The 15,737-nt window shown below is 46.9% G+C and overlaps 1 protein-coding gene across 5 annotated transcripts in view; it reads right to left on the minus strand.

The window, feature by feature from the left end:
- trappc8 (trafficking protein particle complex subunit 8) overlaps window positions 1-15,737 on the minus strand; it is a 105,883-nt gene that overhangs the window by 36,269 nt on the left and 53,877 nt on the right. For all 5 annotated transcript variants that reach the window (XM_029707787.1, XM_029707786.1, XM_029707785.1 and 2 more), the window contains exon 17: window positions 132-307. In XM_029707787.1, coding sequence (XP_029563647.1) covers window positions 132-307 — 176 coding nt within the window. The remainder of the gene's footprint in view (window positions 1-131; window positions 308-15,737) is intronic.

A 15,737-nucleotide genomic window follows, 5' to 3' on the forward strand; every position in this document is an offset into this window, starting at 1 on the left:
AGCCTCACAGAGCGAAGGTAACACCCACAGTTGCTCTGATTCAGAGGGATTGGGTTAAATGCAGAAGACACATTTCAGTTGAAGACATTCAGTTGTACAACTGACTAGGTACCCCCCTTTCCCTTTCTTACCCTGGGAGCGATGGCCTCCTTCTCGTTGCTGATGGTGACAGCGTCTTCAACCATGATGTCCTGCGGTTGTGGTCGAGAGAAGTCTTTGAGCGTGAACTTCCAGAGCAGTGAGAGGTCTGAGAGAACCAGCGGAACCTTTAGAGGGTTCCGGAATGCCACCTCAACTATGATGGGTTCTACAAAGGAGCAGAAAGAGAGACACCAGGATGAGGACAAACACAACCAAAGAAATGTGAGGATATCTAAGTATAGTGAATTCAAAACAATACGTAATATACGGTACACAGAGCACACAAAGATTAAGAACACCTTCCTAATATTAGGTTGCACCCCTTTTTGCCCTCAGAACAGCCTCAATTCATTGGGGCATGGACTACAAAGTGTCCAAAGCGTTCCACAGGGATGCTGGCCCATGTTGACTCCATTGCTTCCCACAGTTGTGTGAAGTTGGCTGGATGTCCTTTGGGTGGTGGACCATTCTTGATAGACCCGGGAAACTGTTGAGCATGAAAAACCCCTTTCTCAGTTCTTGACACACTCAAACCGGTGTGCCTGGCACCTACTACCATAACCCGTTCAAAGGCACTTAAATCGTTTGTCTTACCCATTTACCCTCTGAATGGCACACATACTAGGGCTGACCCCATTTAGTCGATTGTTTGGTTGATAGGCTGTCGGTTGACCGAGATTCCTTTAGGCAAGAAAGAATAGTTAATTGTGTACAAGACACCTGTCTGAGTGGATTAATCCATTGCGTAATGCATAATCCATTACTCTAAGACATGTGCTACCGAAATTGTGTATGGTTATATTACGTAAGAACAATGGTGCAACACTAATTCAAATATTATTTTATAACAAATGCGCTTTCTCCCGCATTGGATAACGGTGGTTGTCCGCGCTTCTGAAACACCAGCGTGCTGCTGAATTGCCGCCTTTTCCTAGACCATGTTGCTATGTGCACAATAGCAAAGGTACGCATATTGGTGTTGAGGACAATGCGGCAGAGTTTGGAAACTAGGCAAGACTGACTTGCCTAGTTTAACTAGGCAAGTCAGTTAAGAACAATTCTTATTTTCAATGACGGCCTAGGAACAGTGGATTAACTGCCTTGTTCAGGGGCAGAACGACAGATTTTTACCTTGTCAGCTCGGGGATTTGATCTTGCAACCTTTCGGTTACTAGTCCAACGCTCTAACCGCTAGGTTACCTGCCGCCCCTTGCCTTAACTGTCTATGAAAAATGAGAGAGGAAACCAACTTAATTACGTATATAATCAATAGCCTAACTGTTAAACCGTTCCATGTCGGCAATTGCATTCACGAACGCATGCGACTGATTTTAGTCGTGCTCAGAAGACCACTCTTCCAGAACGAGTACAAGGAAACAAACAACTAAGAAAAAGGACATTGTGACATCTTGTGGACAATCAGAGACTTACACCCGAGAACGAAGGAGACGGCAATCCAAAGAACAATGGCCTACGTCCAAACCTCTCTCACTAAGCGGAACTCGGCCCAAGAAGGCCTGGGCCCAACAGAGTTACCCCACAGATACCCAACGAAGACCTTAAACACATAAATACACATTACACTTCTTACCCATAAGAGTGGCAGTTCAGGGCAAGGTATTAGGGCTAAACTAAGCGTAGTTTACAAATGTATCCAAGTGTTGTTTCTCATTCTCTCTCTCTCTTTAAAGCGCCATCTTGTGTAACACGTGTCATATTGTGTTGGTCTGCGAGGGACCTGTTGTCATGGTACTAAGTTACTAATCAATAACCTATACAGTGTGTGTGTGTATATTAAGTTATCATTTAGCTTGTTAGTAAAGAAATAACCTAATCAAATGATCAGTGACACCCGGGTCTACGACGTTCAAAATAAGACTGATATGAGGAAATTATTAAATTGATGACTGGCATGATATCTATATACTCAAGTTAATTTGGGAAACGTTAACCCATTAAACAAACTTTTCCCATGGTGCCCCAGATTCCTAATGAGGTAGTTGTTACATGATTAATTTAAATCGAGTAATTATTAGATGAATAGCAGTCATCACATTAATGATAGTCACGTCACACGTCACACTATCGCTCAATAGTTTCGCGTCAATTTGAAATGTCGTTGTTTTTGAAAGAAAACCATTTTTTTTGTCCATTAAAAGAACATCAAATTGATCAAAATACAGTGTAGACATTGTTAATGTTGTAAATAACTATTGTAGCTGGAAACGGCTGGTTTTTAATGGAGTATCTATATAGGCCCATTATCAGCAACCATCACTCCTGTGTTCCAATGGCATGTGTTAGCTAATCCAAGTTTATCATTTTAAAAGGCCAATTGATCATTAGAAAACCCTTTTGCAATTATGCTAGCACAGCTGAAAACTGCTGTCCTGATTAAAGAAGCAATAAAACTGGCCTTCTTTAGACTAGTTGAGCATCTGAAGCATCAGCATTTGTGGGTTCGATTACAGGCTCAAAATGGCCAGAAACAAATCACTTTCTTCTGAAACTCGTCAGTCTATTCTTGTTCTGAGAAATTTAGGCTATTCTATGCGAGGAATTGCCAAGAAACCGAAAATCTCGTACAACGCTGTGCACTACTCCCTTCATAGAACAGCACAAACTGTCTCTAACCAGAATATAAAGAGTGTGAGGCCCCGGTGCACAACTGAGCAGGAGGACAAGTACATTAGAGTGTCTAGTTTGAGAAACAGACTCCTCAAAAGTCTTCAACTGGCAGCTTCATTAAATAGTACCCTCAAAACACCAGTCTCAACGTCAAAAGTGAAGAGGCGACTCCGGGATGCTGGCTAAGATAATTGCAAAAGGAAATTTCTACGTGACCCCAAACTTGTGAACGGTAGTGTATGTTTTACACCAATCTATTGGTTGAAAGAACAGACGATTCTCGGTCGACCAAGATTTTTATGTTTTTGTTGAGGACAGCCTTAACACAGACACAATCCATGTTTCAATTGTAAAATCAAATTTTATTTGTGAAATGCTTACTTAAAAGCCCCTAACCAACAATATAGAAAAATACGTTAAAAAAAAGAAATAAATGTAACAAATAATTAAAGAGCAGCAGTAAAATAACAATAGCGAGACTATATACAAGGGGTACCAGTACAGAGTCAATGTGCGGGGGCACCGATTAAATTGAGGTAATATGTACATGTAGGTAGAGTTATTAAAGTGACTATGCATAGATGATAACAACAGAGAGTAGCAGCAGTGTAAAAGAGAGGGCGAGGGGGCAATGCAAATAGTCTGGAAAGCCATTTAATTAGATGTTCAGGAGTCTTATGGCCTGGGGGTAGAAGCTGTTTAGAAGCCTCTTGGACCTGGACTTGGTGCTCTGGTACTGCTTGCAGTGTGGTAGCAGAGAGAACAGTCTATGAGTAGGGTGGCCTTCCTCTGACACCGCCTGGTATAGAGGTCCTGGATGGCAGGAAGCTTGGCCCCAGTGATGTATTGGGCCATATGCACTACCCTCTGTAGTGCCTTGCGGTCGGAGGCCGAGCAGTTGTCATACCAGGGAGTGATGCAACCAGTCAGGATGCTCTCGATGGTGCATCTGTATAACCTTTTGAGGATCTGAGGACCCATGCCAAATCTTTTCAGTCTCCTGAGGGGGAATAGGTTTTGTCATGCCCTCTTCACGACTGTCTTGGTGTGCTTGGACCATGTTAGTTTGTTGGTGATGTGGACGCCAAGGAACTTGAAGCTCTCAACCCGCTCCACTACAGCCCAATCGATGAGAATGGGGGCGTACTTTTCCTGTAGTCCACAATAATCTCCTTAGTCTTGGTTACGTTGAGGGAGAGGTTGTTGTCCTTGCACCACTAGGTCAGGTCTCTGACCTCCTCCCTATATTCTGTCTCGTTGTCATTGATCAGGACTACCACTGTTGTGTCATTGGCAAACTTAATGGTGTTGGAGTTATGCCTGGCCGTGCAGTCATGAGTGAACAGGAAGTACAGGAGGGGACTGAGCACGCACCCCTGAGGGGGCCCCGTGTTGAGGATCAGCGTGGCGGATGTATTGTTACCTACCCTTGACCACCTGTGTTGTTACCTACCCTTACCTCCTGGACTTCCCGTCAGGAAATCATCGGCATCATCTGTGGATCTGTTGGGGCAATATGCAAATTGGAGTGGGTCTAGTGTTTCTGGGATAATGGTGCTGATTGTGAGCCATGACTAGCCTTTCAAAGCACTTCATGGCTACAGACGTGTGTGAGTGCTACGGGTCAGTAGTCATTTAGGCAGGTTACCTTAGTGTTCTTGGGCACAGGGACTATGGTGGTCTGCTTGAAACATGTTGGTATTACAGAATCAGACAGGGGAGAGGTTGAACATGTCAGTGAAGACACTTGTCAGTGAAGACACTTGCCAATAAGGTATGTAGGTAAGACCCAGATGCAGACCACGTCGAATTAAAAATAGTTTAATATTCCAACAGGGGGAAGGCAATAGACAGGTCAAGGGGTCAGGCAGGGGTCAGGGAGGGGTCAGTAAACAAGAGGAAGGCAAAGCTACAGGTCGGCAGGCAGGCTCAGGAAAAGTTGTCAGGCAGACGGGCTCAGAGTCAGGACAGGCAAGGGTCAAAACCAGTAAATGGGAGACAAAGGGTTGTGAGACATGGGTTTGACTCTGGACACATGAAAGGTGGGATGTATACGAAGGGTACGGGTAACAGAAGATGAACAGCAGAGGGGCTAATGATCTTGGAGATCGGGAATGGGCCGATATACCGGGGGGATTCCACCCGGAGGGGCAGATCCTGGAGGGATAGCCATACCTTCTGCCTGAGACGATACTGGGGAGCAAGGGTCCGATGGCGATCCGCTTGTCATCGATACCTGGAGGTGGTCTTGAGGAGGGCCGACCGGGCTCTCCTCCAGGTTTGACGACAGCAGCGGACAAACATCTGGGCAGAAGGTTTGCCGACCTCTTCCTACTCATGGAAGAACGGGGGCTGATACCCCAGGGAATACTCAAAGGGTGATAGGCCCGTGGCAGAGCAGGGAAGGGTGTTGTGGGCGTATTCCACCTACACAAGCTGCTGGCTCCAGGTGGTGGGGTTGGCGGAGACCAGACAGCGTAGGGTAGTCTCGAGGTCCTGGTTGGCTCGCTCCGACTGGTCATTGGACTGGGGGTGGAACCCAGAGGACAGGCTGGCCGATGACCCAATGAGGGTGCAGAACGCCTTCCAGAACCGGGAAGAGAACTGAGGGCCGCGGTCGGTTACCATGTCCACGGGAAATCCGTGGATCCGGGAAGACGTGCTGCAACATGACTTGGGTCGGCTCCTTGGCAGAGGGTAACTTGGGGAGAGGAAGGAAGTGGGCGGTCTTGGAAAAGCGATCCACCACGGTCATGATGGCGGTGTTGTCATCAGATGGTGGGAGACCCGTGACAAAGTCCAGGGGCGATGTGGGCAGAGGTTGGACAAGGCCAGCCGGAGCTTGTCGAGGGGTCTTCCGTGCATAGACCGTGCAGGCGGCGACGTCTGGAACCATGGTTGTCCAGCAAAATCGTTGTCGCACGAAGGCGAACATCCGGTTATCTGGGCCCCCCCTCAGGGTTCAGCTGGGACCGCTGTGCCTCCCGGACCTGTTTCCCAATAACCCAGCTAAGTGGGCACGAGGTGGGAAGGCTGGTCTCCGGCTCTGGGGTGGTAGCTGTGGGGTTATAGGAGCGAGACAGGGCATCCGGCGTGACGTACTTGGACCCCGGCTGGTAGGAGAGGGGAAAGTTGAACCGGGTAAACAGCAGGGCCCATCTCGCCTGCCTGGAGACGAGGCGCAAGGCAGTGTGGAGATACTACAGGTTTTTGTGGTCCGTCCACACAATGAACAGATGTTCCGCTCCTTCGAGCCAGTGCCTCCATTGCCATCTTCACCGCGAGAAGCTCCCGATTCCCCACATCGTAATTCCTCTCCGTGGCGGTGAGGCGGTGGGAGAAGGCGGCACAGGGATGCAGCTTAAAGGCCTTCCCTGTAGCTCAGTTGGTAGAGCATGGTGTTTGCAACGCCAGGGTTGTGGGTTCGATTCCCACGGGGGGCCAGCACAGGAAAAAAAAAAAGTGAAATGTATGCATTCACTACTGTAAGTCGCTCTGGATAAGAGCGTCTGCTAAATGACTAAAAATGTAAAAAAAATGTAAAGGTCCAGTGCAGAACGTTGGGACAGAATAGCCCCCACTTCGACATTCGAAGGGTCGGCCTCTACCACAAACTGATGGGAAGGGTCCTGAATGAATCAGGATTGGAGCCGTGGTGAAGCGGTGTTTAATCTAAAGACGGTGCTGGCTAAAGCTAAAACTGGCGAGTGTAGAGAGTATAGAGATATTGTTATCCACGTCGGCACCAACGATGTTAGGATGAAACAGTCAGAGGTCACCAAGCGCAATATAGCTTCAGCGTGTAAATCAGCTAGAAAGATGTGTCGGCATCGAGTAATTGTCTCTGGCCCCCTCCCAGTTAGGGGGAGTGATGAGCTCTACAGCAGAGTCTCACAACTCAATCGCTGGATGAAAACTGTTTTCTGCCCCTCCCAAAAGATAGAATTTGTAGATAACTGGCCCTCTTTCTGGGATTCACCCACAAACAGGACCAAGCCTGGCCTGCTGAGGAGTGACGGACTCCATCCTAGCTGGAGGGGTGCTCTCATCTTATCTACGAACATAGACAGGGCTCTAACTCCTCTAGCTCCACAATGAAATAGGGTGCAGGCCAGGCAACAGGCTGTTAGCCAGCCTGCCAGCTTAGTGGAGTCTGCCACTAGCACAGTTAGCGTAGTCAGCTCAGCTTTCCCCATTGAGACCGTGTCTGTGCCTCGATCTTGGTTGGGCAAAATTAAAAATGGCGGTGTTCGCTTCAGTAATCTTACTAGTATAAAGACCTCCTCCATTCCTGCCATTATTGAAAGAGATTGTGATACTTCACATCTCAAAATTGGGTTACTTAATGTTAGATCCCTCACTTCCAAGGCAGTTATAGTCAATGAACTAATCACTGATCATAATCTTGATGTGATTGGCCTGACTGAAACATGGCTTAAGCCTGATGAATTTACTGTGTTAAATGAGGCCTCACCCCCTGGTTACACTAGTGACCAAACCCCCCGTGCATCCGGCAAAGGCGGAGGTGTTGCTAACATTTACGATAGCAAATTTCAATTTACAAAAAAAAAAACAATGACGTTTTCGTCTTTTGAGCTTCTAGTCATGAAATCTATGCAGCCTACTCAATCACTTTTTATAGCTACTGTTTACAGGCCTCCTGGGCCATATGCAGTGTTCCTTACTGAGTTCCCTGAATTCCTATCGGATCTTGTAGTCATAGCAGATAATATTCTAATTTTTGGTGACTTTAACATTCACATGGAAAAGTCCACAGACCCACTCCAAAAGGCTTTCGGAGCCATCATCGACTCAGTGGGTTTTGTCCAACATGTCTCTGGACCTACTCACTGCCACAGTCATACTCTGGACCTAGTTTTGTCCCATGGAATAAATGTTGTGGATCTTAATGTTTTTCCTCATAATCCTGGATTATCGGACCACCATTTTATTGCGTTTACAATTGCAACAAATAATCTGCTCAGACCCCAACCAAGGAAGATTAAAAGTCGTGCTATAAATTCTCAGACAACCCAAAGATTCCTTGATGCCCTTCCAGACTCCCTCTGCCTACCCAAGGACGTCAGAGGACAAGAATCAGTTAACCACCTAACCGAGGAACTCAATTCAACCTTGCGCAATACCCTAGATGCAGTTGCACCCCTAAAAATTAAAAACATCTGTCATAAGAAACTAGCTCCCTGGTATACAGAAAATACACGAGCTCTGAAGCAAGCTTCCAGAAAATTGGAACGGAAATGGCGCCACACTAAACTGGAAGTCTTCCGACTAGCTTGGAAAGACAGTACCGTGCAGTATCGAAGAGCCCTCACTGCTGCACGATCATCCTATTTTTCCAACTTAATTGAGGAAAATAAGAACAATCCGAAATTTCTTTTTGACACTGTCGCAAAGCTAACTAAAAAGCAGCATTCGCAAATGGAGGATGGCTTTCACTTCAGCAGTAATAAATTTATGAACTTTTTTGAGGAAAAGATCATGATCATTAGAAAGCAAATTACGGACTCATCTTTAAATCTGGGTATTCCTCCAGGGCTTCATTGTCCAGAGTCTGCACAACTCTGCCAGGACCCTGGCTCAAGGGAGATACTAAAGTGTTTTAGTACTATATCTCTTGACACAATGATGAAAATAATCATGGCCTCCAAACCCTCAAGCTGCATACTGGACCCTATTCCAACTAAACTACTGAAAGAGCTGCTTCCTGTGCTTGGCCCTCCTATGTTGAACATAATAAACGGCTCTCTATCCACCGGATGTGTACCAAGCTCACTAAAAATGGCAGTAATAAAGCCTCTCTTGAAAAAGCCGAATCTTGACCCAGAAATTATAAAAAACTAATCGGCCTATATCGAATCTTCCATTCCTCTCAAAAATTTTAGAAAAAGTTGTTGCGCAGCAACTCACTGCCTTCCTGAAGACAAACAATGTATACGAAACGCTTCAGTCTGGTTTTAGACCCCATCATAGCACTGAGACTGCACTTGTGAAGGTGGTAAATGACCTTTTAATGACGTCAGACCGAGGCTCTGCATCTGTCCTCGTGCTCCTAGATCTTAGTGCCGCTTTTGATACCATCGATCACCACATTCTTTTGGAGAGATTGGAAACCCAAATTGGTCTACATGGACAAGTTCTGGCCTGGTTTAGATCTTATCTGTCGGAAAGATATCAGTTTGTCTCTGTGAATGGTTCGTCCTCTGACAAATCAATTGTAAATTTCGGTGTTCCTCAAGGTTCCGTTCTAGGACCACTATTGTTTTCGCTATATATTTTACCTCTTGGGGATGTCATTCGAAAACATAATGTTAAATTTCACTGCTATGCGGACGACACACAGCTGTACATTTCAATGAAACATGGTGAAGCCCCAAAATTGCCCTCGCTAGAAGCCTGTGTTTCAGACATAAGGAAGTGGATGGCTGCAAATTTTCTACTTTTAAACTCGGACAAAACAGAGATGCTTGTCCTAGGTCCCAAGAAACAAAGAGATCTTCTGTTGAATCTGACAATTAATCTGGATGGTTGTACAGTCGTCTCAAATAAAACTGTGAAGGACCTCGGCGTTACTCTGGACCCTGATCTCTCTTTTGAAGAACATATCAAGACTGCTTCAAGGACAGCTTTTTTCCATCTACGTAACATTGCAAAAATCAGAAACTTTCTGTCCAAAAATGACGCAGAAAAATTAATCCATGCTTTTGTTACTTCTAGGCTCGACTACTGCAATGCTCTACTTTCCGGCTACCCGGATAAAGCACTAAACAAACTTCAGTTAGTGCTAAATACGGCTGCTAGAATCCTGACTAGAACCAAAAAATTTGATCATATTACTCCAGTGCTAGCTTCCCTACACTGGCTTCCTGTTAAGGCAAGGGCTGATTTCAAGGTTTTACTGCTAACCTACAAAGCATTACATGGGCTTGCTCCTTCCTATCTTTCCGATTTGGTCCTGCCGTACATACCTACACGTACGCTACGGTCACAAGACGCAGGCCTCCTAATTGTCCCTAGAATTTCTAAGCAAACGGCTGGAGGTAGGGCTTTCTCCTATAGAGCTCCATTTTTATGGAATGGTCTGCCTACCCATGTGAGAGACGCAGACTCAGTCTCAACCTTTAAGTCTTTACTGAAGACTTATCTCTTCAGTAGGTCCTATGATTAAGTATAGTCTGGCCCAGGAGTGTGAAGGTGAACGGAAAGGCTGGAGCAACGAACCGCCCTTGCTGTCTCTGCCTTGTCGGTTCCCCTCTTCCCACTGGGATTCTCTGCCTCTAACCCTTTTACAGGGGCTGAGTCACTGACTTACTGGTGTTCTTCCATGCCGTCCATGGGAGGGGTGCGTCACTTGAGTAGGTTGAGCCACTGACGTGGTCTTCCTGTCTGGGTTGGCGCCCCCCCCCTTGGGTTGTGCCGTGGCAGACATCTTTGTGGGCTATACTCGGCCTTGTCTTCGGACGGTAAGTTGGTGGTTGTAGATATCCCTCTAGTGGTGTGGGGGCTGTGCTTTGGCAAAGTGGGTGGGGTTATATCCTGCCTGTTTGGCCCTGTCCGGGGGTATCATCGGATGGGGCCACAGTGTCTTCTGATCCCTCCTGTCTCAGCCTCCAGTATTTATGCTGCAGTAGTTTATGTGTCGGGGGGCTAGGGTCAGTCTGTTACATCTGGAGTATTCTCTTGTCTTATCCAGTGTCCTGTGTGAATGTAAATATGCTCTCTCTAATTCTCTCTTTCTTTCTCTCTTTCTCTCGGAGGACCTGAGCCCTAGGACTACCTGGCATGATGACTCCTTGCTGTCCCCAGTCCACCTGGCCATGCTGCTGCTCCAGTTTCAACTGTTCTGCCTGCGGCTACGGAACCCTGACCTGTTCACCGGACGTGCTTGTTGCACCCTCGACAATTACTATGATTATTATTATTTGACCATGCTGGTCATTTACGAACATTTTAACATCTTGACCATGTTCTGTTATAATATCCACCCGGCACAGCCAGAAGAGGACTGGCCACCCCTCATAGCCTGGTTCCTCTCTAGGTTTCTTCCTAGGTTTTTGGCCTTTCTCAGGAGTTTTTCCTAGGGAGTTTTTCCCAGCCACCGTGCTTCTTTCACATGCATTGCTTGCTGTTTGGGGTTTTAGGCTGGGTTTCTGTACAGCACTTTGAGATTTCAGCTGATGTACGAAGGGCTATATAAATAAATTTGATTTGATTTGATTTAAGGTCCCGGAACGCCCGGTCCGAGGCCGTTGACCACGTGAATGGAACCTTGGTAGAGGTGAGGGGAGGCCAGATTGCTGTAACTCTGGATAAAGGTGGCAAAAAAAGTATGTGAACCCCAGGAAGCACCATGGACGTAGGCTGAGGCCAATCACCCACCACCTTCACTTTCTCGGGATCCATCTTGACGCTCCCAGCAGAGATGATGTAGCCCAGAAAGGGAATGGTGGAGCGATGGAACTTGCACTTTTCTGTCTTAACGAACTGATTCTCCAGAAGGTGCTGTAGAACCTGCCTGACATGGAGCATGTGTTCTTGGGGGGAGCGAGAGAAGACGAGGATGTCATCAATGTAGACGAAGATGAACCGGTTCAGCATGTCGCGGAGAACGTCATTCACCAGAGCCTGGAACACGGCAGGGGCGTTGGTGAGGCCAAAGGGCATGTGGTAGAGGTTAACGGTTCTTTACAGTGATGTCATTGAATCCCCGGTAGTCAATGTCCGGGCGCAGGGTCTTGTCCACGAAGAAGAACCCTGCGCCAGCAGAAAAGGGACAGAATAATCCAGTAGCTAGGGAGTCCAATATTGTCCTCCATAGCCTTGGTTTCAGGTCCCGACAGGTCCCTCGCACCACGCCGAGGGCGGCGTGGTGCGAGGGAGAAGGTCAATCCCGCAGTCATAGGGACAGTGTGGCAGAAGAGAAGTGGCCCGGGACTTGCTGAACACCTCCCGGAGATCCTGGTACTCCGCGGGAATGGCGGAGAGATCTGGAACCACCTCAGAGGACCCAGGGCACGTTGCGCCGACAATCGGAGTGGCAGAACGGACTCCAGCCCATGATGGCACCCGTAGACCAGTTGTTGAGTGGGTTGTGTCGCTGGAGCCAGGAGAATCCCAAATCCACGGGGATCTGGGGGGACTTGACGATCGAACTGAATGGTCTCGCTGTGATTCACTGACACACATAGGTTGATGGGAGTGGTGTTACCGGTGACCCGAACTATGGAGCGCCAGTCCAACGCTCTAACATCCACGGAAATGGAGAAGGGCTGAGTGGGGATGTTCAGCTCGGAAGCCAGTGTGGTGTCCAAAAAGCTCTCATCGGCCCCAGAGTCAATAAGGACCCAGAGAGATTTGGACTGGTTTCCTCACAGCAGACTGACATGAAAAGGAGTGTGAATAGGGGAAGCAGAGAAATTACCCATATGGCAACCAGAGTACTAGCTCCTACTGTTGAGCCTGGTCTTTTACCGGGCACGAGGACACAAAATGATCCAGTGTTGCCGTTTCACTGGCGACAGCCCAGCCCTGCCTACTCGCATGGGCTCGGGAAACAGTGCCTCGGCCCTCCTCGGTGACTCTCGAGGAAGGTAAGGAAATCTCGGGTGCTCTCGGCCATGGGACCATCGGGGACTTCAGGGATTACTCGGAAGCGAGGTGGAATCCCTGGACGTGTGAGTGAAGTCGAATTCTCTCTCCATCCGTTGTTCCAGCAATCGCCCATTGATGCAGATGGTCAAAGCGATGAGGGCGTCAAAGTCTGTGGGTAGCTCGCACTTAACCTGTTGGGGCTAGGGGGCAGTATTGAGAATTTTGAAAAAAATATGTGCCAATTTTTAACTGCCTCCTACACCAACTCAGAAGCTAGGATATGCATATTATTAACATATTTGGATAGAACACTCTGAACTTTCTAAAACTGTTTGAATGGTGTCTAAGTATAACAGAACTCATATGGCAGTCAAAACCCTGAGACAAATTCTAACAGGAAGTGGATATCTGATGTGTTGAATTACTTTTAAGCCTATGCCATTGAAACATACAGGGACGTATTAATCATTGAGCACTTCCTACGGAAAGTTGGAAAGTTGGTCATAAGCGGATGGCCTATACTACTCTGGCGCGCGAGTGCATGTTTGGGTACTCTCGTTCCAATACGTTTTAAAAAGAGAATGCAATCGTCCGCCTTGAATATTATTGAAGTTCTGATTGAAAAAGGCCCTAATGATTTATGCTATACAACATTTGACATGTTTGAACGAACGTAAATATTTTTTTCCCCCTCTTTGGTGAAGACAAGTCCAGCGGGCGACGTTCATGTTTTTGAGTAGCCTACAGGACGCGCTAACAACACGGAGCTTTTTGGACATAAATTATGAACTTTTTCGAACAAAACTACATTTGTTATGGACCTGCGATTCCTGGAAGTGCCTTCTGATGAAGATAATCAAAGGTAAGGGAATATTTACATAGTATTTTTGATTTTAGATCTCTCCAACATGGGGCCTAGTCTGTATCGCCAAGCCTATTTTTCTGAGCACAGGACCTCGTTTATTGCAAAGTGTGATTTCCCAGTAAAGTTCTTTTTAAATCTGGCAATGCGGTTGCGTTCACGAGATGTTAATCTATAATTCTTTGAATGACAATATAATATTTTACCAATGGTTTCGAATAGTAATTATTTAATTTGTTGTGCTGATTGACTGGCGGTATTGGAGGGAATATATTTTCTCAACATCAACGCCATTGTAAAATGCTGTTTTTGGATACAAATATGAACTTGATAGAACAAAAAAATGCATGTATTGTCTAACATAATGTCCTAGGAGTGTCATCTGATGAAGATTGTCAAAGGTTAGTGCATAATTTTAGCTGGTTTTCTGCTTTTGGTGACGCCCGTCTTTGCATTGACAAAACATTACACACAGCTATTTTCAATGTACTGTCCTAACATAATCTAACTTTATGCTTTTGCCGTAAAGCCTTTTTGAAATCGGACAACGTGGTTAGATTAAGGAGATGTTTATCTTCCAAAGGGTGTAAGATAGTTGTATGTTTGAGAAATTTGAATTATGACATTTAATTGTTTTCAAATTTGGCGCTCTTGATATTTCACCTGCTGTTGATAGGGTGTACCAGGGGTGGGACGCTTGCCCATAGAAGTTAACCACCTCCGAGGCGCCGTGCAGGAACATGTCAAACAGTGCTTCCAGGTTCCAAGCACTCTCCGCTGCCAACGTACAGAAATCCACCTCATAGTCAGCCACAATGCGGGCGTCCTGCCAGAGTTGGATTAGCTTCCGGGCAGCTTCTCGCCCGGAGAACGGGGCATCAAAGACCTTCCTCACCTCTCCCACGAAGCCCTCCAGGCTCGCGCATATGGCTGGTTGCTGTTCCCATACGGCGGTAGCCCAGGTGAGAGCCCTTCCAGACATCAGCGTGATGAGGGAGGCTATTTTGTAGCGATCTGAGGGGAAGGAGGGCTAGAAACGCCCAACAGGTGCTCAGCTCTCCATTAAAGCATTCCGGAGGTGGTAACCGGGGCTCCCGGGAAGGTGAAGTGGCCGGTGGGGCGGCACTGCTAACCGCCGAGTTGCTGAGGAGCGGTGGGGTAACCACCATGGCAGGCTGCCCCCATGACGACCCGCGGAACTGCTCCAGCAGCATGTCCAACACCCGGTCATGGCGCTCAGCCAACATTTGGACCACCTCCATCAGCCCACAAAGCAATTCCTCATGCCTACCAATGGAGGCACCTTGGGAGGAGATGGCGTTGCGCAGATGGCCAGTTCGTACAATCAGGTATGAAGGTAAGACCCAGATGCAGATCACATTGAATAAACAATAGTTTAATATTCCAACAGGGGTAGGCAATAGACAGGTGAAGGCAGGCAGGGGTCAGTAAACCAGAGGAAGGCAAAGGTACAGGTTGGCATGCAGGCTGAGGGGCAGGCAGAGTGGTCAGGCAGGCGGGCTCGGAGTCAGGCAAGGGTCAAAACCAGGAGGGCGAGAAAAGAGTGAGTGGAAAAAGCAGGAGTTGACACACAAAACGCTGGTTGACTTGAACAAACAAGACGAACTGGCAACAGACAAACAGAACACAGGCATAAATACACAGAGGATAATGGGTGACACCTGGAGGGGGTGGACACAATCACAAAGACAGGTGCGACACTTGCCAGTTGGTCAGCACATGTTCGGAGTACACGTCCTGTTAATCCATCTGGCCCTGCGGCCTTGTAAATGTTGACCTGTTTAAAAGGTCATACTGACATCGGCTGCGGAGAGAGTGAACACAGTCGTCCGGAACAGCTGATGCTCTCATGCACGTTTCAGTCTTATTTGCCTCGAAGCGAGCATAGAAATAACTTAGCTCGTCTGGTAGGCTCAAGTCACGGGGCAGATCACGGCTGTGCCCTGCCACACTCGACGAGCGCAGGAGCCGGTGTAGTATGATTCAATCTTAGTTCTGTATTGATGCTTTGCCTGTTTGATGGTTCGTTGGAGGGCATAGCAGGATTTCTTATAGGCTTCCGGGTTAGAATCACGCTCCTTGAAAGCGGCAGCTCTACCCTTTAGCTCAGTGTGGTTGTTGCCTGTAATCCATGGCTTCTTGTTGGGGTATGTACAGTTGAAGTCGGAAGTTAGTATACACTGTTTGTACACTTGACTTTGGAGTCATTAAAACTCGTTTTTCAACCACTTCAAATTTCTTGTTAACAAACTATACTTTTGGCAAGTCAGTTAGGGCATCTACTTTGAGCGTGACAAGTAATTTTTTCAACAATTGTTTACAAACAGATTATTTCACTTATCATTCACTGTATTACAATTCCAGTGGGTCCGAAGTTTACATACACTCAATTAGTATTTGGTAGCATTGCCTTTAAATTGTTTAACTTGGCTACCCGAAACGTTTGACCCTTCCACAAGCTTCTCACAATAAGTTG

This window comes from Salmo trutta, chromosome 22 (assembly GCF_901001165.1).
Source record: "Salmo trutta chromosome 22, fSalTru1.1, whole genome shotgun sequence".
Lineage (NCBI taxonomy): Eukaryota > Metazoa > Chordata > Actinopteri > Salmoniformes > Salmonidae > Salmo > Salmo trutta.